This window comes from Cenococcum geophilum (genome assembly GCF_001692895.1).
Source record: "Cenococcum geophilum 1.58 unplaced genomic scaffold K441scaffold_4, whole genome shotgun sequence".
Lineage (NCBI taxonomy): Eukaryota > Fungi > Ascomycota > Dothideomycetes > Gloniales > Gloniaceae > Cenococcum > Cenococcum geophilum.
The window spans coordinates 2814053-2837497 of record NW_027137562.1 but is presented as its reverse complement, the minus strand read 5'-3'; the positions used below and the strand labels follow the sequence as shown (position 1 = coordinate 2837497).

Here is a 23445-nt window from a genome sequence, read left to right as displayed (position 1 = left end):
ACCAGAAAATCTGTATATAATCGACTTCTTATATATTTGGATAACCTCTTTTTTTAACGATGCCTCGTAAACCTTAGAGGTATGCGCGTTCCCCGTTGTTAACTCTAGCGCGCCATAGTAAACATCGGGGAACGGCTCCTTGTTAGCACCGACTGTGGGTCGCGCGGGCACAATTATGTAAGTAGCGTGGTCGTCAGTTTACAAACTCCCTCAATCCCTCAATCTAGTGGGGCAGACGTTTTAATCCCCGCCATCGTCATGGATCGTGGATTGTATCCCATCCGTATCCGCCGTAAGCAGGCATATATAAGTCAAATCCCCTCGGATCGGATCTAGAACTATCCTGCCTCGGATCCCGACTACGTCTAGCAAAATGGGTACGGAAAAAGATATCGTATTGGCATTCGACGCGTATGGTACCCTCCTCTCCACCGAAACCATAGCCAAGAAGCTAGCGGAGCATTTTGGGCAAGAGAAAGCGCAGACGATAGCAGCGACATGGCGGAAGTATCAATTGGAGTACACATGGCGGTTGAATAGTATGAGTGCGTTAAAACATCTCATCCGAATTGTCTATTTAAACAAAGCTAAATATCCCCAAGATCAATATGAACCTTTCTCGATTATGACAATGCGTTCTCTTAGGCATGCTTTAAAAGAATCCAGAGTTTCTCTAGATCAAGCGGGGATTGATGGACTCATGAAGGCATACGATTCTCTCTCGACGTTCCCAGATGTGAACCCAGCATTAGAAAAATTGGCACAAACACCAGGTATTACTGCAGTTGTGTTTTCTAATGGAACACATGAAATGGTATCGCAGTCTGTGAACCATTCTCCCGATCTGTCGCCTCATGCCCAGGTCTTTAAACAGATTGTTGTCATAGAGGAAGTCAAAAAGTTCAAACCTGCGCCAGAAGTGTATGAGTACCTAGCAAAGAAGGTGGGAAGGGATAGAACCGAGATGGGGGATATCTGGCTCGTCAGTGGTAATCCATTTGATGTGGTAGGCGCCAAAGCAATGGGAATGAAGGCTGCCTGGGTTGACCGAGCGGGAAGTGGGTGGGCGGATCAGCTAGTTGAAGGTGACCAAGGGCGGCCAACCGTTATAGTGAGAGGGCTAGATGAGGTTGTAGATGCGGTTAATGGTTACACTGAGGCGTGAAAAGTTGTCACGAAATAGCCATTAAGACAAAGTGCCGAAATATAATCAAAGGGATCAGGACTAGTATGTGAGAACTTTGTAGAGGCAAATTAGGAAACTCGTTGATGTTCTCAGTATGCTGATATGTAACCCTACGTCTCTAACACCTTTATCTCTTCTTCCACCTAACTCTCCCAATCCACTTCACCCAATCTTGAACATCATCCCTCCCTCTTAGCAACTCCATCGTATACCAGTTCTTTGCCAATTCTTCATTCGACCCGATGTGATGTACAAATGAGTGGCAGGCTCGACACAACCATGCTACGCTATTAAGCTTCTCCTCCGGATGCCAACCGCGTTTAGTGACTTTCGCATGTGTTGATCTGGGGATTAGATGATGGTAGGTCGTCGGTATCCACTCTCTTTCGCACAGTTCACAGAAGTCAGTACGGGTAGCTGACCAGATGGGTGGCAGTGCTGTTGCAGATGCAATGTATGACTCTAGGACAGGCGTTATGAAACGTCTGAGATCGTTAAGGTCATAGTCAGATTGTAAGAGACCATAGCTGCCCAGTGAGTCTGCAGCCGAGGATGGAATTGCAGCTACGAGGATCTCCACTGAAGATGTGGAGAGGGGTGTGCTGTACTGATCACGCAAGGCAGGAGAGGACTGGAATGCCGTGTAGGAAAGAGTGCGAACTATTTGGGGGAATGAGGTGAACACTTCATTTGCGAGGTACTAAATCAGGGAATTAGAAACTTCTGTACTGTAAATGGATGCGGGGAGAGTGGTGATCTGGAAAATAAAACATGCTGGTAAGAGAGGTCAGTAGAGAGTTTTCATACATCAATAAACTCCCCCAAGTCCTCTGCATCATTGCTTTCTTCTTGTCCCACACCTTGATCGCCCTGTCCCTCCTTCACCGAACCCGTTCTCTTCCCACCGCGACGTCGTCTCTTCGGCTTCTCAGGCGTTACGGCCAGGGTGCGCAGGACAGGTTCAGAGAGGCATTCGCGGAAAGTTTCATAGTTAGACTGCTCTTTTGCAGGTACCACGGAGATTGGAGGCGCCATTGTAGCATTACAAAACTACATCGGGGGTTGTTTGCAGAAGACATGTTATAGGCAGCAGATGTGTGAGCCGTGACCTGCAGGAGCTGAGGCCTTGGTGCGTTGAAGAGCTCCATGGGTCCAAGCTTTTCGCGCATCATACACCGCAGTCTTGCGGTCGATACTCGATACCCCCGATACGTATCGCCGATACCTCCGTATCCCGATACGGCCTAGTATCCGATACGTATCGCCGATACTCGTACGAAGGCTTGGCATTTACACAAATATCTAAAATTTTACTTATATCTTATTATAATAAGTCCTAGTATACCCTAAATAAAATTTCTATTACCTTTTTCTTTATTATTGTATAAAATATAGCTTCAGAAGTAGAATTAGAAACTCTTAACTCTATTAATACCTCACGGAGGCTCTGCGCGAAGCTCTGTAGAGGCTCTGCACGAAGCTCTGCAGAGGCTCTGCACGAAGCTCTACACGAAGCTCTGCGTACGGAAGCTCGCACAAAGCTCTACGTATGGAGGCTCGCACGAAGCTCTGCACGAAGCTCTGCACGAAGCTCTGCACGAAGCTCTGCACGAAGCTCTGCACGAAGCTCTGCACGAAGCTCTGCACGAAGCTCTGCACGAAACTCTACGGGAGGCTCTGCATGACGGCTTTTGTCGGACGGACAAGCCACTAAGAAGAACTCTGTCGATTAAAGTAGGCTCTAGAAGCTCTCTATATATATAGGGTAGAGACTAAAAGACTAACGACGACGCTAACGACGCTTGCCACTATGGACGTTGCTACTTAGTAGGTAATAGGTAATAGAAATAGGTAATAAGATATATAATAGCAAGAAACAGGGTGTGAGTTATAAGGTGGTACCTGATAGTGACCTTAACATTTAACAGCTTTGCGTATAACGGTTCTATGTATAACGGTTCTGCGTACAACGGTTCTACGTATGACGGCTCTACTACGGAGACCATATAAAAGCTTTGTGCAGAGCTTTGTGTAGAGTTTCCGTACGTAAAGCTTCGTGTAGAGCTTCGTGTAGAGCCTCCGCAGAGTTTCATGCAGAGCTTCGTGTAGTGCCTCTGCAGAGCTTCGCGCAGTGCCTCCGTACGCAGAGCTTCGCGCAGAGCCTCCGTACGCAGAGCTTCGCGCAGAGCCTCCGCGCAGAGCTTTGTGCAGAGCTTCGTGCAGAGTAAGCATAACAAGTGCACGGGGCAGAAGTTGCGGATATTTCGGGTATTACGGATATTGCGAGCGGATATCGTAAATATTACGAATATTGCGGATATTGTAGTATTATAATTAGTCTTTAATTACTGGGTTGGTAGAAACAGGTGGACGTATATAAGGTATCATGGGGGTGTCCTATAATAGTAGCGCAAAATACTGCAGTATCGGATACGTATCGGGGTATCGGCGATAGTATCGGCCGATACTCGGGTATCCTGATACCGGGTATCGGAGGTATCGACCGCAAGACTGATACACCGTTCAAAGTGCGTTTTATTTCCGTTGATCAAAAGCATCCTTCTCTTTCTATACAAAATAAAGGCCCAGATCAGGTAGCATCAAGTAAATCTAGCTGTGTATTTCGGTTAAAGAGGATGATGGGTTTATCCTATTTAACTAAAGATTAAAACGTTATTTTGATGGGATACCATAAGACAGTATTGGACGGCTCAGCTTCAGAGAAATAGTCCAGCTTAAATATTGGTCGAACATCATCGTATTCTTCTTTTATTTTGAAGCTCTGTTTGACCAGAACCATGCCCTCAACGAAATCTGTTTGCTGGAAGCCTTATACCGATCGACCCAACACTAAGGATTGAACCTAGATAGAGCTTCTGCTAAGAAATAGTCAAATATTAACGGCTTCATACGTAGAGCTTGGCAAAAGAATTCCTCTTTTCTCATTGGTTACTTTAAAAGATTATCATACATCATTGGTCGGATAGCCTGTATTATCCTTGTCAATAATCCATGTCAGATGGGACGTACTAACGAAACTTATGCCTGATACCGTAGTAGATTCTTAGTGTTGTATGCACGGGCAATATCCTTATCGATAACCTGGTACCCTAACGGTGCAACTCCATACCTTGACTCTCAACCAAACATTATAAACACACCCAGAAAACCTTTACCTCTCGACAGCCATTCTCATGGAGAGGTCATATATTAGTTGGTAATTTAATGACTGGCACAGCCGCTCCAACAAAAAGGCGCGACCGATTCCGGCAATTACACAAGTTCTTTCCCCTACGAACCGCGGCTAATCAGACTGGTCTTTCCTCTACCCCTCTCTCAGCCCAAATCCCTTCAACCCTAGCACCGTCTTCAGTGGCACAGCCATCCCTTAAATCAGACCTCGGAACGCGTCCTGCATCGCCTGCCCGCGAAGTATTGTGTCCAGCCCAGCCTTGTTCAAAGGCTCCAGTCGCCCTTGGGCGAGAGCTCTTGGACAGGGCATTACAACTTCTCCCACAGCAAGAACGAGCAACAATAAAATAAAAATTCCTGCCTACTACAGACGATATAGATTCGGCGCTTCAAAAGGCATTCAATGCTACCCAAGAGAAGCAGAACCTCTGCCAAAACAAGAGGTGGACATTTACTTTTGGAGAACATACAGTGAGATTGGCACAGGAGGCAGATAAAATTCTGCTATGGTTGGATAGATTCAAATCAGTGGGGGATATTGCCGTGAATACGGATTCAATCCACGCTGGCTTGCCCTGGGCTGGGATTCGTCTTGCTTGAGGTATGGAGATTCGTGCCTAGTTGGTTTCAAAATACAAAATAATTCTATAACCTTCTAATTCGGTATATAGGCAGCTGTATCTGAGAGACGTCAAATGGCCGCTCTCCTAGCAGGTCTTAAGACCTCACTTTGCATGATAAATCGACTGAAGGCCTACATGGACTATCTACGGGACCTACCAGTAATACAAACGCGGGACAATTTCGAGACGGCATTAACCGAGCTCCATGCACTCATATTAAAATTCCTAGCCAAAGCAATCTAGTCATATCAGAGGAGCTCTCTTACTCGTGCTTTCGATGCGTTTTGGAAGCCCAAAGAAATGCGTGATTTTGAGGATGAGTGTGAGAGAATTGCAACACAGGTCGAGACCGAGGCTAGTAATTGTGACCGTACTCTAAGTGCTTGTGAGCGAGAGGAAGCAAATCTACGCAAGGAGCATCTACAAAGAGTATTGGAGGAGTTAGAAGAGCTTCAAGATATTAAAGAGTCGGTTAGCGTCCTAGAGAGCAAGATTGACCTAGCGACACTACCGACTGCTAAATCTGCCGCTCTCAATTCCTACGTCGATGAGCTCGATGCAAGATGTCATCCTGACACTCGAATAGACCTGCGACATCAAATTAGGGAATGGGCTGAGGACTCACAAGACAAATGTATCTTCTGGCTGAATGGCATGGCTGGCACTGGAAAGTCTACAATCTCTCGAACCATCGCCCAGTCTCTCGACAACGATGGTCAATTAGGGGCCAGCTTCTTTTTTAAAAGAGGCGAGGGTGAGCGTGGTAATGCCTCTAGGTTTTTCACCACCATCACTGCTCAACTCTTGCGTAGGGTGCCCGCGATGATACCTCACGTCAGAAATACAATCAACACGGAACCTGAAATCTCCGAGAAATCATTGAAAGAACAGTTCGAGAAGCTTATATTTCAGCCTCTATCACAAATTCGGACAACTTCCACACAGGCCTCAACATTGGTTATAGTAGTTGATGCATTGGATGAATGCGAACGAGAAGGGGACGTGAGAACGATTCTCCATCTTTTGTTGCAAACCAAGAATCTCAAATCTATTCGTATGCCAATTTTTTTGGTCAACGATAATCATACACCCCCTAAATGATAGGCGTACACCCCCCGATTGATATGCATACACCCCCCCCGATTGATACGCATACACCCCCCAATTGATACACGTACACCCCCCAATTGATACGCGTACACCCCCCAATTGATACACATACACCCCCCAATTGATACGCATACACCCCCTACCTTATTTGGTTTGGACGCCTCCCCATTAAGTTAGATGCTTCCTCATTAAGTTAGAATATCATGTGTGTTTAACTTGTTTGCGCCTGTATCACGAAAATTAAAGTATAGTATAGCCAGTATTTCGCTCAAATGCTAAGGGCTCTCTACGAATAGATCTGTTGACGCGATTTGCAATTGTAGAGCCGGTTATAGGGTTAATTGGCCGACTGCCGCGACGCTCTATAATTGCAGGCCCTTAGATGCGAAGCAGAAGTGTTAATTTAAGTCCCACCGGGCGCGCGTGGGTGCTTGGGTGTGTGGGCGCGAAGCAGCACCTAAATTAGTTTGCGCGACGCCTTATAAAGCACTACGTAATCCAATTAATCGACTTAGTCGCGATCTAAATTTAGACTTTACTACTTATACTATAACTAAAATTAAGACTTAATCGTAATATTGCATATAGCGCACTTTGGTTTTCGCGATTTAAGCGCAAACAAGTTAAACGCACGTGATGTTTTAACTTGAAGTGGGAGGATCTAAGCTTGTTTGGGTAGGGGGTGTATGCGTATCAATTGGGGGGTGTATGTGTATCAATTGGGGGGTGTACGCGTATCAATTGGGGGGTGTACGTGTATCAATTGGGGGGTGTATGCGTATCAATCGGGGGGGGTGTATGCATATCAATCGGGGGGTGTACGCCTATCATTTAGGGGGTGTATGATTATCGTTGACCATTTTTTTAACCAGCAGACCTGAATTTCCGATTCGCCTTGGCTTTATGAAGATGTCGTCAGACACGCATCAAGACGTAATTCTCCAAGACATACCTCAAATTACAATTAAACATGATATATCAGCGTTTCTAAGGTACGGATTTACAAAGATTAGAGAAGACTATAACTGCTTACATCCTTCTGATGCTTTACTACCTTCATCTTGGCCTGGCGAAGAGCACATCCGAGCTCTGACTGAAATGGCTCTTCCTTTATTCATTTTTGCGGCAACCGTGTGCCGTTTCGTGGGAGATCCTAAATGGAATCCCAAAAACAGGCTGACCGATGTACTAAAGTACCAGATGAGCAGGCAGGCGTCTATGTTGGACAAAACGTACCTTCCAGTCCTAAACCAGTTGCTAATCGATCTCACCGACTCGGAGAAGGAAAGCTTGGCCCAAGAATTCCTAGAGATTGTTGGTTCCGTCGTCGTCTTAGCCGATCCCCTAAGCACTTCCTCTCTAGCAGGACTTCTCGGTATCGATATAGAGATTATATATTGCAGACCAAATTCGCCACACCCCATCCTCAGCATCCCTCCCGACCGGGACTCTCCCGTACGGCTGCTCCATCTTTCGTTCCGTGACTTCCTTCTTGACCCGGAAAAGCGGGGAAAGAGTCCGTTCTAGGTCGACGAGGGGGAGACGCACGAGATGTTAAAGACCAGGTGCCTCGAACTAATGTCTAGATCAAAGAGTCTCCGTGAAAATATCTGTCGTCTAGAGTCACCCGGAACGCTAAGAAGAGAGATCCACAGCCAAACTATAGACGACTGCCTTCCAGGAGATGTCCAATACGGTTGCCGGTATTAGGTCCACCATTTGGAGCAAAGCGGAAGACACATTCGCAACCGAGATACAGTTCATATTTTCCTCCAGGAGCACTTCCTTCATTGGCTTGAAGTTTTGAGCCTAATAGGGGTGATATCTGAAAGCATTGCCCTGATTGGTACTTTACAGTCACTTATCGCGGCAAGTTAATTAATATAGCACATTAATTACTGCATTTATACTCACATAGAGTATTTAGACGGATAGAGGTAGCGAACTATCACGCTTCCTCTATGATGCAAGGTGCTTTGTCCTACAGAATCGGGGGATGATTGACACTGCACCGCTTCATCTATACTCTTCGGCGATTATTTTTGCTCCAGAAACGAGTATCATTAGACACATGTTTAAGGACCAAATTCCTAAGTGGATTCGTAGGTTGCCAAAAATGCACTCAACTTGGAGCCCGGAGCTACAGAAGCTCGAGGGCCATACCAACTGGGCCACCGCTATTGCATTCTCCCACAACGGCCAGTTGCTGGCATCAGCGTCATGGGACAAGGCGGTCAGGCTCTGGAATCCGGCAACGGGAGAGGAGCTACAGAAGCTTAAGGGCCATACCAGCCCGGTCAACGCTGTTGCATTCTCCCACGACGGCCAGCTACTGGCGTCAGCGTCACGCGATAAGACGGTCAGGCTTTGGAATCCGGCAACGGGGGAGGAGCTACAGAAGCTTAAGGGCCATTCTGGCCTAGTTAATGCTGTTGCATTCTCCCACAATGGCCAGCTGCTAGCGTCAGCGTCATGGGACGAAGCGGTCAGGCTATGGAATCTGGTAACGGGAGAGAAGCTACAGAAGCTTGAGGGCCATACCGGCCCAGTCAATGCTGTTGCATTCTCCCACGACGGCCAGCTACTAGCGTCAGCGTCACGCGACAAGACAGTTAGGCTATGGAACCCGGCAACAGGAGAGGAGCTATAGAAGTTCAAGGTTAACGTTACAGTTGAAATGATATCCTTCTCTACTAAGGGACCATTTCTAGAAACTAACAAAGGCCTTTTAAAAGTCGAACGCTACACGACTCCGGTTTCTCTACTACAGACCGACACGATAACTAAAATATTCGTCAAGAAACATTGGTTTACTCGGGATTTAGAGAATCTTCTTTGGCTCCCTCCTGAATATAGACCTATACGCTCTGCCTTTCAAAATAATGTCTTTACTCTATGGTGTCCATCTAGTATTCTAACCTTCGTGGAATTTCGTTAGTCCTTAGTAGATATAGTACCTACCTTTTGAGAAAATCTAGTCGTGTTCTAATGTTAGGAATATCGTAAGTATTATTTTTAATGTCTTTTTAATAATCTCTATTTTATTAAGGGGTCTAGGGGAGTAGAAAAATATATAATACGATAAAGTCTACCACTACGATTCTAGTATCTTCTAGAGAGGTCCGGTGCTTTAGAACCGAATATTACGAGTTAACACTTGATAGAAACTGCCGGAAATGTGTAACTCTTTGTCTGCGATATCTCTAATTTCTCACTTTCTTAGGTAGGCCTTTTCCTAGTTTATAATAGGGAAAAGGGGTGATGCTAGTCTTTGAATATTGGGGAGAATTGTAATATACAGTAAAACAAGATTAACCCCCTAAAGTAAAAATGATCGGATAATGACACCCAATTTCATTTAGTTAATAAAGAAGCGTCTTGGTAAGGAGTAGGAATGGGTTTTAGAGGAGCACTTGGGCAGAAGCCGATTTCGCTAGTGACTGTACTGTGACTATTGCTGTGCTTTCATGAATCTCGTCCTTATTCACTATGTTCTTGCAAGGATGAGACTCCTTGTTGCTCTCGTTCTTGTAGCTGCAACCTCCCTCGCTAGTGCTGTAACTTTTTCTCACTCTCTCCACTCTTTGCCTTGTATAGAAGATAGGTTAGTGTCAAATGAGGATTGAGTGCGTAAGTAAATTTTATCATCTTTTTAGATAATTCCCAGTCTGCCAAAGAAACCTAACATTTTACTCCATTAAGTGTATCGCGCTATCAACCCTGCTTCCGGGGAAGGTTTTCTACCCAGATGGAGCAGAATATCAGGCTTCAATAATATCATACTGGTCACAGCAGGAGGAGGCATTCATGCCCTCATGTGTAGTAATTCCGGCTGGCGCTACAGACATTGCGACTGCCGTGAAGCTGCTCCGAGATGCAAACCTAGTTGCGCCAAGATCTTGCAAGTTTGCCATTCGTAGTGGAGGGTAAAGCAATGTCTGCACTGTGGAGGAATCCAAATATCCTAATTTACGCTAGTAATACCCCGTTTGCCGACTCAGCGAATATCCAAGATGGCATAACCATTGATTTGTCTCAATTGAACGAAATTACAGCCTCTGAAGACAAGACAAAAGTCACAGTTAGTACTGGCAATCGCTGAAGCGGTTAATCATAAGCTCGACCCTCTAAATGTCTCCGCACCTGGCGGCCGTATTAGTGGTGTTGGAGTTGGTTGTCTAGTTAGCGGAGGTACTATTATGGCGCTTTTCGATGTTGCAAATATCAGGTTAACTTGTATTTTTAGTTTCAGTCAACTCGCACCTACCTCAACCCCTTCGATCGTTATTCTTTTTCTACCACAAGGCGTGACTCAAACCCCTTCTTATCTCAGATCTGTTCTCAGATTCCTCATGTAGGTTGTTCTTTCCTCAGGTTCCATAGCCAACTTGACACATAGCTCCGGCCCCTTCCGCGCTCTCAAAGGTGCCAGCAACAACCTCGATATCATAACCCGCATCGATCTGCCTCTGATCCCGAACGGAACCATCTGGGTTGGCTTCCTAGCCACACCCACCGCCTACCGGACTCAGGTCTTCTCATTCTTCGCCAATCTCACTAACAGCTCGAACTACGACCCGTACGCCGCCCTCATCGACACTAATGTCTTCTCCAATGGATCATGGCACACGCTTCTACACATGGCATACACGAAACCCGACGTCGTCAACCCTCCAACCTTCGCACCCCTGATAGCCCTCCCGTCATTTTACAATACGCTAAGGTCCGCAACGCAGGGCAATCTCACTGAATTCGAAGCCGGCAGCCCCGCGCAAAGCCGGGCTCTGCTGGCGACCATGACGCAGAAGAACGATGCCGCATTCATGGGGACCTTTTCCCAGCTTGCGAACGCCACCACGCGTTCAAGGATATGGACAACTGAATGTCGATATGCTAAGGAGTATGACCAATCGCAGCTGTTCCAGGTCGGGGTTCTGGGAGGATTCAAGCTTTCTGAGTAAGGGGAGAATGAAAAGCAATGTGTGGATGTGGAGAAATGGGAGACATGTTAACGTCCCCCAAGCACAGATTCCTCCGGTGGCTGACGAATTTAGACGAGAAAAATACTCTGATGCTAATTCTCTTTCCTAATCAATCGTAGAGTACATGGGTATAGGCATAACCTAGAGAGTAAAGTAACTCTCTAAAGCCCCATCTAGATTTCCAAGGGTAGCTAAGGCCCTTGAAAGCCGTGCAAGAAAACTTTATGGTTCATTAATTACCGGTGTCTTCAGGGACCTGATGAACTGGATCTGAGGATAAATGAATGAATGAATCTATGGAATCTATCTACGAGGAATATAGGCCTTGATATAGGCCTATATCTACGGGGTCCGGGGTGACTACTGCGGATACCGAAGTAGTTGCTGCGGAGACCGAACAAGAAGGGACTCTGCTTATGTAAGCAGGAAACGCGTGTAGACGCATGTGGAGGACTCTTCCAGAGCCATCGTCAGGACCCAAGACCCATGGAACCTTACTCACTAAAGAGCGCTTGATTCTGCAAACAACCGTACCGCACCTGGATCCAACGATGTACCAGGGCGTGAGCGAGAGCTATACTTGGAGCAAAATCGGCATGAATCAAGTTAGTAGTTTCCATCCTATATCGTAATATAATCCGCCTGGGAGACCAAGATATCCACCCTGTTAGTGTACAAGGGAACTCTGGACAGGGAATCCCCTATACGGATGGAGGAGCCACTTACTGTAATAAATATACCCCGAGCCGTTTACATTACGTTAGTTACTTACAGGCGCTAGCCATCATCAGACATCCTAGGAGCAAGCTGGTAAACCCGCGAGGAAGTTTCTAGGCGGCCTTTACCGTCACACGTCATCAATAGCAGATGTACTGGTTGCCCATCCTACTCAGTCGACGTCCTCCGCAACACGTGTCACAAAGGGTATAGAGTAGTATGGTAACAGGCACTATCAACCCTGCGAGTCCCGCGGAATCGCCGTTTTCCCTCCGGGTGCTATTCTATGCCGAACCCATCAACAAATGCAGTCTTACCAATCTAGTAGGAAATCCGGCCATTCGATCCGGAAAAGGCTCTACAGATCCTATTTCTAGAATCCGGGTGTAGGGGACCGCGTATGGGTGAAGCCTCGCTGCAACAATCCAGCACCATCTAAAGCCATTCTATATTGTCATTGTTGCAGGACTAAGGCGAAATCGGACTCGAAGTGCAAAGAATGTAATGAAGAGACCCGGTGATGAAATTACGACGGGCAAGTTATTCGTAGGCAGACTTGCTGATAAGCAAGCAAAACCCTGCTTGCTTGCTTGCTTGCTTGTCTTGGCAGTAAGCAAGCAATCAAGCAAGAGGCCTCATTTTGGGCAATCAAGCAAGCAAAGGAAGGGCTTGCTTGCTTGCTTGCTTGTTTATTGCTTGTATATAGTTAATTTAGTAGTAGCGGTGGTTGGTAATAGACCTTTAGTGTTTTTAGAGTTAATTTCTAATGGCCAAGGCAATGCAAATAGTGCAAACAAGTCCTTTTAGGCAACCGCTAAGCCTATTTAAAAACGGTTTTCCGCGCCGACCCAAAGTCTCACGCAGCTTTTTTCTTCGATCCTCTACACCACGCCAAGATCCGATATACGCGCTGCCTTTACCACGTCTACCTCATAGACTGCCTCCGAGCCGCGCGAATGAGCTTATACTACAATTGATTGATGGTGGAGGAGCTTAGTGGGCAATATACTGCTGCTGGGCGAAGCCATAGCGGATTTTCTATACAACTTCAGATTCTATACTGTCTTGGCAAGCAATTAACAAGCAAGCAAGCAAGCAGACGTGATTTTGAGACCAACAAGCAAGCAAGCAAGCGGAGGGCCTCCAAATCGGGCAATCAAGCAAGCAGAGGGGTGTTTTGCTTGCTTGCCTGCTTATCAGCAAGTCTGTTCGTAGGTGCGTGCGGGGAATGGCAAATTGCAACCGCAATGTTTTATTGCTCAAGGTCGGATGGCCCGGATTCATCAATCGGACAAACCGGGAGAAGGGAAAAGCTAAGAAGACTTGACCAGCGGCTGATGGATACTTCGTTAAGAAGAGAAGAGCCCCTGGTGAGGATGGCATTAGGGTAGATATTCCAAGGATAACCATGTCTGCGCTTTGTGGACGGATCATGGGAACTTATTTCAAAGCCTCCTTGACTCACTGTTGGAGGGGTACGTGCTTCTACAATGCCAAGTAATAAGATGTCAGAAGTTATCCAGGCCACAGTCGGTTCTAAGCTATTCCCCGCATTTGTAAGTTTCTTTAAAGGCCTTCTGATTTTTATCTTGGTGTGGAAATGTCGATCTGGAGAACTCGTGTATTAATTGATCTATGAAAGAAAAGAGACTATATATACATAATGTAGGTGCAGGACCAGTGGGGGGTACGTAATAGGGGGTAGGTGATCGAGTCAAGCAGGGGGTAGGTGACTGGGTCGAGGTGTAGGTAACTGAGTCGGGTGGCAAGACAACCTGATTCAGGTCGACAGGAGATTGTTAGATGGATCGTGCCTCGTACTGTTCCTTCTAAAACCAACCGACATGCGTAGCCTAATATCAACTATAGTAGGAGAGGCTTAGGGAAACTTCAGTAATATATCAAGTCAAGAGCTTAACTAAACCAAAACTTCTTTTAACCATAGCAACATTCCTTACGTCGTTAAGTAACATCTGACCTGTGCGCAATGATTTGGTTGGCTCGTCTACTGCTGGACCTCCATCGACGGTTTAAGGGACAGGGTTGTTTTGGATAAATCTTATCGCGATAAGTCTTGGCATACCCCAAATAAATTTTCAGTCGCCTTCTTCTTCTTTATTATTGTATAAAATATAGCTTTAGAAGTGGAATCAGAAGCTCTTAACTCTATTAATACCTCTAAATTAAAAAATATAAGAGGTTGCTTAGCTCTTTTGATATAGAAGCATACTTATCTACTAGGTAGTAATAAGCCCGTATAAAATAAAAAAGCCTGTCCTTTATTCTATTCTAAACACTGCATAGAGTTATACGCTGTATAGTTAACTTCTAACTTCTAAAACTACTTGGTGTTAAAGTATGGCATTATAGTTAAGCCTAAAACTAGTTATATAAAAGAAGCAATATAGGATTAATTAAAAGACCTTTACCTTAAAGCGTTATCTTAAAATAAAATAAAAGAACTAGATTTAGAAGTACTCCAAGTAATCCTAAATAAGGAAGTTATTAATAAGGCCCTTATTATATTAATTATCGTACAAAACTTACCATTTTAGATAGTTAAGTAGCTAAAGTTCTATGTTCTTCTACAGTTAATTAATCCTAAAGTAGACGGCCATATAACTATAGCCTATTTAACAGTTAGTAAAAAGATCTATAACTTATAGCTATTATAAAAGGATATTATATAAAAGAGGCTATAGTCTGTATTAACGAGTATTTATCTCTCTATTAATATCTAGACCTCTCTAAATAATTACCTTCTCTTTTGTAACGGAATTCCCCAAAAGGTACATATTAGATAAGATAGAAGGAGGTCTTATCTATGTTCTAGAAGGAGGTCTCATCTATATTCCAAAAGGAGGTCTTATCTATATTCCAGAAGGAGGTCTCATCTATATTTTAGAAGGAGGTCTTATCTATATTCTATCTACGTCCTAAAAGACACGGTTAGATAGATAAGGGGTAAAGGGTTTTACTAGCGTCTTAGAAAGATTATATAGGGAGCTAGTTCTCCTCTAGAGAAGAACTAGCAATTAGTCTCTAAATAGAAGTAGTTAGAAGCATTTATCCTTCAATACGTAAAACTTATTCTACCTTTAACTTACCTTCTATTTACCTTTGACTTACCTTCTATTTACCTTTGACTTACCTTCTATTTACCTTTGACTTACCTTCTATTTACCTTTAACTTACCTTCTACTTACTAGTAATACTGTCAATTAGATAATTATACGTTCCGGTTAGGCTGGCCTCTTACAATTCTAATTACTTACAATCCGTTAGGAACGTACGGCTATTAATTAACAATGACGAATTATACTCCTATACCCCATAAAGCAACGCCCTTACCGTAAGAGGCTTAAAGAGTCTCCCTAGAGGAGCGTATTCCCTCTTCCTATAAAGAAGCTACGGCTAGTCCATTTAACCTTACAAGACCCTTAGGAACAATTACCGCTAGGGAGTTATTAAAGCGGTCGCTATACGAGACCCTATAAAAAATAAAGGAGTTGGAGATATAATTAAGATAAGTATATTAAGACTACTAAGAACAATTATAAGGACAATTAGGGGAAGTATAGACACCCTAGACACGAAGTGGACTCAAAGGGGTAACGCTATACTATACTATAACGTTAGAAAAACCTAAATTCCGCATAAAGGAACCTAATAAGTACTATAGTAATAGTCTTTAGAACTATAATCGTTTTATCTAATAATACGAAACTAAGTTTCGGCTAAATCCGAAACGTTACTCTAATAAGTATAATTAGACACTAATTGCTTCTACCTTCCTACGTAGCACCGTTAAGAGTTTATAAATACGCTATAAGAAGAAACTTACTATATCCCTTAAATTTAGTAAACTTAGGACTTAGTTAGTTAATTAGGTCTAAGACCCTACTAATTAAGGGATGGACTATAACCAGCGATACTATAATACCAAACAGCAGGATAGTTAGACTGTGGTCCAGTTTATAAACTACTTAGAAGAACTAAAAAATAATATACCCTACTTAGATTTATGGGATAACGCTATACGACTTCACTAGCTACTCGCTAAGCTACAACCTAAGATTCAATAGGCTATATAAGAGAAGGGCGAAATTCCTACCTCTTAAGAAAAGCTTATCTCTAAAGCTACTTAGATTAAAAGTGCTAAAAGAGACCATTTAGGCAAGTGAAAGGAACGAGACGCTAACGATAAAGAGCGTAGGACTAGACCTAGCTTTAATAATAGGGGCAGATTCCGACCTAACCGCTCTATAGAAGGATAACGTAAGTAGGCCTCGCAGCCCTAGAGTAACGCTAGTTAACCCTAAAATAATAATAGGTAGAGACCTAATCCGCAAGAGGGGAACTAGGAGATACGTACCTATTATAATTGCGGTAAGAAGGGCTATATAAGCTGCTTCTGCCGGTAAAAGAAGTAAGAGTCGGCCTAATTGGGAAAAGAGATAGCCTAGTGGATCTTTACTCCCTTATACTAGGCTAGTAAGAGAAGGAGGGAGTAAACTACCGTATGGTTATTCCTGTCTCCATTTAAGTTAATAATAAATAGGTGATATAAGACTGCCTTATAAACAGTGGCGTAAGTATAAAGTTTATTTCTTAATTACTAGTAAAAGAATTAGATTTAGACCTTAGCGGCTTATAAGTGCGCACTATTTAAAGTATTAGAGGCCACTAGATTCCATACTATAGGGAATAGGCTTTTTCCGTAGCTAGCTAGGACCGCGATAGTCTATAGGATACGCAGGAGATGCGCTTCTGTGCCGTAGAAATTAAGGGGTATAACCTTGTTTTGGGATACCTATAGCTTTACTAAGTTAATCCGGATATTAATTGGCCTTTAGCCTTGTATTAATATTAAAAGTCTTAACCGCGCATTATAGTTAAAGATTAAGAGACTTTCTTAAACTATATATAAGAAGAAGGGTGGGTATATACTATATATACCACTCTTAACACTAAGAACGGGGACACAGGATATTTATTTTTAAATATCCGGCTATACACAGTTAAGGAACTAGAGATTCTATAGGAATATATAGACTTAAAGGATATTTTTAGTAAAGAGGCTATACAAACCTTACCTAACCCTATATTGGTTAAGTATAAGATAGATATAAGGGATAAACAACCTCCTTTTAGACTACTATATAACCTATCAGAAAATAAGCTAGCGGTACTACGTTAATATATAGTGGACAATCTTTAGAGAGGATAGATTTGGCCCTCTATAAGCCCAGTAGGGGTACCAATTATATTTATACCCAAGAAGGACGGGACCCTTTACCTTTATATTAACTATTAGGCGCTAAACAAGATTACTATAAAGAATTGCTACCCGTTACCCTTAATAGGGGAGCTTATTAATAGGCTGTTAGGCGCAAAGATATTTATAAAATTAGATCTAAAAGATATATACTATTAAATCTGGATTAAAGCCGGCGATAAGTAGAAAACAGCGTTCCAAATATGGTACGGCCACTTTAAGTACCTAGTAATACCATTCGGGCTTACTAACGCACCAGTAATATTTTAGGCCTATATTAATAAGGCATTATTAGGCCTATTGGACACAATATATATACTCTACCTTAATAACATTATAATCTACTCTAATAACTATAAAGTATATACGCACTATATATAAATAGTACTAGAAAGACTATAGGAATATAAGCTCTATATAAACCTAAAAAAGTGCACATTCTATACTACTAGCATTAATTTTTTAGGCTTTATTATTAGCGTCAACGGAGTATTAATAGAGAAAAGTTGGGTAAACGCTATTAGGGAATAGCCCTACCCTATAATATTTAGAGAAGTATAGGTTTTCTTAGACACGGCGAACTTCTACTAAACGTTTATTATTTACTACTTATAAGTAATACTCCTAATTACTAATCTACTAAAAGAATTTAAGAATGGCAGGAAGTTAGAACCCTTTATATTTAGGGAAGCTACTAAATAGGCTATAGACCGGTTAAAGGATTTGTTTATATCGGCGCCTATCCTAATATACTTTTACTAGGAGCTATATATATACCTTAAAACGAATATATTCGGCTTTACCCTAGGGGCAATTATATCTTAATTAAAAGACGGAAAATAGTATCCTATGGCGTTTTAGTTAAGGAAAATAACCCCTATAAAGCAGCGTTATATAACGCACAACTAGGAGCTACTTATAATAATCGCAGCAATAAAGCACTGGTAATATTATTATATAAAAAGCAATTATTTTATTAAAGTCCTTATAGACCACAATAACCTAAAATACTTTATAACTATAAAGGTGTTAAGTAGTTAATAAGCTAGGTGGGCAGAGGCACTATTATAGTACGATTTTAAGATTACGTACCGCCTAGGAAAAATAAATCCTACTAATAGGTTATTAAGACGTCTGGATTATAAGATAGAGAGAATCTAAGACAGTATAGGGGAAATAATCCCTATATTGCAAAATTTGCTTAAAAAGAAAGAAGACTCTTTCCCTAGAACTATAGAATTTTATAATAGGGTAGAGGTCCTAGTAATATAGCTACAAAGCGACGCAATTATAAAGCTATAGGATATAGTTACAGACTAGGTTATAGACTAAGCAGACGTTATAAAGTTAGCGTACCCTAGAATTAGCGAGAATTCTACGGGATATGCTAAAGGTATCGCGGCACCTTTAACTTAACGGTGTATTAGCTACAAGTTTTTAGATCTAAGGGGGATAGGCGAGATACCTATCTATAGCGTGGCACACTATATAACAGTAGGAGAATCTACTAGCACTAATAGTTTAAAACGTCTTATACTACGCCTTAAGTCTGTAATAGCGGTAGGCGAAATAAAAGCAAGTAATCTATACAAAACCTTTCCAGATCTTCTTCTTTAAGCTTAATAAAGGGACGCCTTTGCCTCTAGGGAGAGGTAGAAAAATATAGTAGAGACTAACTTAGCTAGAGTTACTAAGAAGCTATAGCAGCAAGACTAAAAGGGTCTATTGCGCTTTAAGGGTGCTATATATATCCCAAAGGACTAAGCGATTTAAGATAAAATTTTAAAGGTCTTTCATAATAACCCTTTTAGGGGTTACTACGGTGCTAACAGAACCCTTAAGGCCGTTTAAAGGAAATACTTTTAGGACGGAATATTTAAAGAGGTTAAGGACTATATATTAAGGTGTAATACGTGCTAAAGGATATAGATATCCAGGCATCGCCTATACGGCGAGTTATTAGTGCTTCCTATTCCGTAGGGACCTATATTAGAATTAACAATAAATTTTATTATAGGCTTACCCCCTACTAAAATAAGAACTAGAGAGGTTGCTAACGCTATCCTAATAATCGTTAACAGGTATATAAAGTTTTTAGGATACTTTACTATTATAATAATAATTATAGTAGCAGAACTGGCAGACCTGTTTTTAGAACGGTAGCTCTTATTTAGCATGCTAAGGGGAATTATGTCTAATAGAGGCACTATATTTAATAGTGCATTTTGGTCTTTATTCTATCTCTTATTAAAAATACGGCGAAGGATAAATACTACCTTTTACCTATAAATAGACGGGTAAACAGAGCGTCTAAATACGTTATTAGAACACTACCTCCGCTGCTATATTAATTATTAACAAGATAATTAGATATTGTAGTTGGCTCTAGCGCAGTACGTATATAACATAAGCATCTATAGTAGTATAAAAATAACCCCTTATAAAGTATTGTTTAGGGTAAAAGTAAATAACCCCTAGAATGTTAAGGATATTATTCCTAAAAGAGAGGCACCGGCGGCGTCTAAAAGAATTAAGTAAATAAGAATTTATAGAGAGAAACTTAAAAAGCACTTACTAGACGCCTAAGCCGTGCAAAAAAGGTACTATAATAAAAAATATATACTAAAAGAATTCGAGATAGGAGACGAAGTCTTACTATTTATAAAAAATATTCAAATAAAACGCATTAAGAAGAAGCTGGATTACTAGTAGCTTAGACCCTTTAAGATAGTTAAGAAAACTAAAGAAAACTAAGCCTATAAATTGGAATTACCGAAATCTTATCTAATATATCCCATATTTTATGTTTCCTTACTAAAGCTATACTAGAGAAGAAATAGTGCGGAACCGCCTCTACCTAGCGAAATTAATAGGGAACTGGAATGGAATGTAGAAGATATTCTAGACCAAAGATGGCGCTAAAAAAAAGCGCGAATTTTTAGTTTATTAGGAAGAATACTCTTAGGCGTATAACAGTTAGGAACTTAAAAAGTACCTTTAGCTGGGATGCGACACCGTAATTAAAACCTTTCTAAGAACTAAAGGTAAAGACTTAAAAATAGTTCCGGATATGCCATAGGTGAAGTAATAGGGAAGACCCCGTAAATTAAAACTATAGGATTAAGCATAGGTATTAAAAATAGAAACGTTTCGCTATTATAATAGAGATCCTAGAATTCTATAAGAGGAAGCCTATAAGGATCTATAGGAGAACCACTAGGGATACTATTTAAAGAAGACGCTATATAAGAAGGAGCAGTAGTACTATAAGAAGTGGCCTTGGGGATTTAGAAAGATCCCCTAGGAATAAAAGGAGAGTATCCGGCCTAGCACTAGAGATACGCAGTAAAGTTAATAGTACGAAGAGGAGTAAAAGGATAGTCTATAAAGAATTAGAAATTTTAAGGAATTATAAGGCACCTATAGGAACACTACCCGTTTATTATATATAGGGATTATAGTAGTGCACTGCGTTTATATAGATTATTACTAAAGCTTAGAATAAAGGCATCCCTAAAGTATAAAGTTAATTCCTAATAATAGGGCATCCTAAAGGTACCTAAGAGGCACTATATAAAGCTATTTTATAAAAAAAAGGAAAGAGCTAGGTAATAACTTAAATACTAGTAGTAGTAATAGGAGCCTCCTCTTCTATCTTAATATTATTATTAATAGTATTATTAGCTCCTCTATCCCTAAAAGCATTAGCACTTCTACTAATATTCTTCTTAGAATAATAGGTACTAGAAGGACTAATACGGGCGGGAGACTAGCAAGGAGAACGTTTATCTTAACCTTTATTACTATCCTTAGTATCCCTAAGTTCTAAATTGGCGTCTAAGTAGGGATTAGAGAGATATTAGCTAAAGGAGTTAGTATAGTTCCTAAGTAAGTTACTAGAGAAACTCACCTAGCTAAAGTAGCCCGTGTAAGAGTATAAATGTTATTATTAATAAGGATAAGCTGTTTGCATATACGCTCCTAGACACTATATATCCGAAAACGTTACGTCTCTATAGTAGTGGAAACCCTTATAGAATTAAAGAGTCTGCAAGTAAGGGAAGACACCTTCTATCCCCACCTGTTACTATTAGGATATTAGCAAAAATCTTAGATGGCGCGTTAGAGCCTATAAGTCTTATACGCATAGACAGCGGGGATTTAGTATAATTAGCGAAATCTAGAATAGGACGGAATGGGAAATACCAGGACGTAGGTCTTTCTCCTACTACAATAATAGGAGCACTTAGATTTGTTTTTGCTAGAGCGAGGCATCTTATAGACGTAGGAAGGATCCTACATAAGAGCATAAACGCAGCGATAATAGTATTTTAGGGAAACTACTATAGGAGCAACAGACGCTGTCTAGGGCGTCACTAGGAGATTAATAATACTGCCGCCGGTCTGGGGACCATAAGCCATTATAAGAGAATACTCTAAGAAGTTAGTATTATTATAAGAAGATAAGGTAGGGATCCTATTACTTATAGACGTGTTATAAGAAGAGAATAAAGTAGCTATAAAAGAATAGCTAGAGATATAGAAGCTAAAAGTAAAAATATAGAGGAAATAGCCTGCTAAAAGATAAGATAAATGGTGTTATTAATAAAAAGACGTATAAGAGGCGACAGCTTATAAACTAAAAGAAAATTAAAATAAAGACGTCATTATTAGAATCCATTTTAGGTGAATGGGAATAGTAGCTTATAGACACGTTGTACAGGACAACCTCCAGATCAACTTATAATAAACTCTTATAATAAGAAAGGTGAATCCCATCCAATTATTATTATTATTATTATTTTAGTTCCATTATAAAGGCATTATAAGGAACTATAGTAGGAAAAGAGCAGAGAAACTAAGGACAAAGTAAGGTTCTACGCTAGTAAAGAACTAGCTATAAGCCGCATTATAGAGTACCTTTCCACTAAGAATTTCCTTAGTGGTTTTAGCCGGAACTCTATAAAAGCTTAGTAAAGGCGAAGTTTTAGAGGACCAAGACCCTTAAAGGGGAGGTAATTGTAACGGAATTCCCCAGAAGGTATATATTAGATGAGATAAAAGGAGGTCTTATCTATGTTCTAGAAGGAGGTCTTATCTATATTCCAGAAGGAGGTCTTATCTATGTTCTAAAAGGAGGTCTTATCTATGTTTTAGAAGGAGGTCTTATTTATGTTCCATCTACGTCCTAGAAGACACGGTTAGATAGATAAGGGGTAAAGGGTTTTACTAGCGTCTTAGAAAGATNATATAGGGAGCTGGTTCTCCTCTAGAGAAGAACTAGTAATTAGTCTCTAAATAGAAGTAGTTAAAAGCATTTGTCCTTTAATATATAAAACTTATTCTACCTTTAACTTACCTTTTATTTACCTTTAACTTACCTTCTACTTACCGGTAATACTGTTAATTAGATAATTATACGTTCCGGTCAGGCTGGCCTCTTACATCTTTATAATTTGCGGCTATTTTATAAATAGTTAGAAAAAGCTTATAAACGCTCTTCTTAGCCTCTATATAGTAGCCTCCTATAATAGGGACGAGTAATAAAATACTCTCCTTTTAGTGCTTAAGGACTATGGGATTATATAAAAGCTAGGTGCTATTATATCTAATAACTATACTATAAATAATAAGCTCTGTTATACGATAAGCGACTAGCTTTTTTAGAAAGAAGGAATTAAATAGATTCCCGTCTACTAATAGATCCGCTATTAGGGTTATATTCTTAACCTTACTATATAGGCTTTCCTCTTTAAAAACTTAATTAGTTTTAATAATATTAAGTTATATAAAGAAGATAAGGTAAAAGGAAAAGAGTTAGATCTAAAAAAAGAGAAAGAGAAAAGTAATATATTTTGGAAACTTAGCGTACTTAGAAAGCTTTATAATATTATTATATATACCTATAGCTTAGCTAGTCGTATAAGGGAGTTTAAAAGTCTTATAGGGAGAATAATTCCGCTTAATAATTATATAAGATGGAATAGCTAGTATTTTATACTTAGTGTAGCAATTAAAAAAGAGTCTGCCCTTAATATATATACTAAGCGTAACCTTAATACGCTTAAAAAGAACTATCTTAGTCTAAAGGACTGGGAGGCGCTTTATATAATAAAAAGTTTTCTTTAGATATTCTACTAGGTAACCCTAAAATACTAAGGATATAAAGTAACGCTTAAGTATGTACTCTTTATAATAGATATTATAATTAAGCACCTTAATAAATCCCAGGTTAGTTTATCCCCCCTTTTTATTCCTTAAGTTAGCTAATATTATATAATAGAGGGAGTATATATCTAATAAGGAGTTCTCTAAACGTATTAAAAATGCTTAAAATACCTTTAATAGATATTATTA

General features: G+C 40.9%; 4 protein-coding genes across 4 annotated transcripts; 3 read left to right on the top strand and 1 right to left on the bottom strand.

The window, feature by feature from the left end:
- Window positions 1-246: 246 nt before the first annotated feature.
- On the top strand, window positions 247-1223 carry K441DRAFT_652833 (haloacid dehalogenase). Its single transcript, XM_067647430.1, has 2 exons — window positions 247-545; window positions 603-1223. Exons 1-2 carry the CDS (start codon window positions 374-376, stop codon window positions 1163-1165), a joined length of 735 nt encoding a protein of 244 aa, XP_067508858.1. The 5' UTR covers window positions 247-373; the 3' UTR covers window positions 1166-1223.
- Window positions 1224-1313: 90 nt separating this feature from the next.
- K441DRAFT_702857 (uncharacterized protein) lies at window positions 1314-2221 on the bottom strand (the record flags this gene model as incomplete). The annotated part of the gene is made up of 2 exons (XM_067653433.1): window positions 1314-1886; window positions 1994-2221. The coding sequence occupies 2 exons, from the start codon at window positions 2219-2221 to the stop codon at window positions 1314-1316; spliced, it is 801 nt and encodes a 266-aa protein (XP_067508857.1).
- Window positions 2222-4411: 2190 nt separating this feature from the next.
- Window positions 4412-9129, top strand: K441DRAFT_702856 (uncharacterized protein; the record flags this gene model as incomplete). Its single annotated transcript, XM_067653432.1, has 6 exons — window positions 4412-4502; window positions 4758-4921; window positions 5245-6003; window positions 7021-7627; window positions 8049-8659; window positions 8912-9129. 6 exons carry the CDS (start codon window positions 4412-4414, stop codon window positions 9047-9049), a joined length of 2370 nt encoding a protein of 789 aa, XP_067508856.1. The 3' UTR covers window positions 9050-9129.
- A 3567-nt stretch (window positions 9130-12696) lies between these two features.
- On the top strand, window positions 12697-13456 carry K441DRAFT_213123 (uncharacterized protein). Its single transcript, XM_067640547.1, has one exon. It carries the CDS (start codon window positions 12791-12793, stop codon window positions 13199-13201), a length of 411 nt encoding a protein of 136 aa, XP_067508855.1. The 5' UTR covers window positions 12697-12790; the 3' UTR covers window positions 13202-13456.
- Window positions 13457-23445: the final 9989 nt, after the last annotated feature.

Excerpts from the sequence above, each read along its gene's own strand:
- K441DRAFT_652833 (XM_067647430.1), top strand. The coding sequence starts at position 374 with ATGGGTACGGAAAAAGATATCGTATTGGCATTCGACGCGTATGGTACC. Across the intron at positions 546-602 it reads ATGGCGGTTGAATAGTATGA|ATCAATATGAACCTTTCTCG; the intron begins GTGCGTTAAAAC and ends AATATCCCCAAG.
- K441DRAFT_213123 (XM_067640547.1), top strand. The coding sequence starts at position 12,791 with ATGGTGGAGGAGCTTAGTGGGCAATATACTGCTGCTGGGCGAAGCCAT.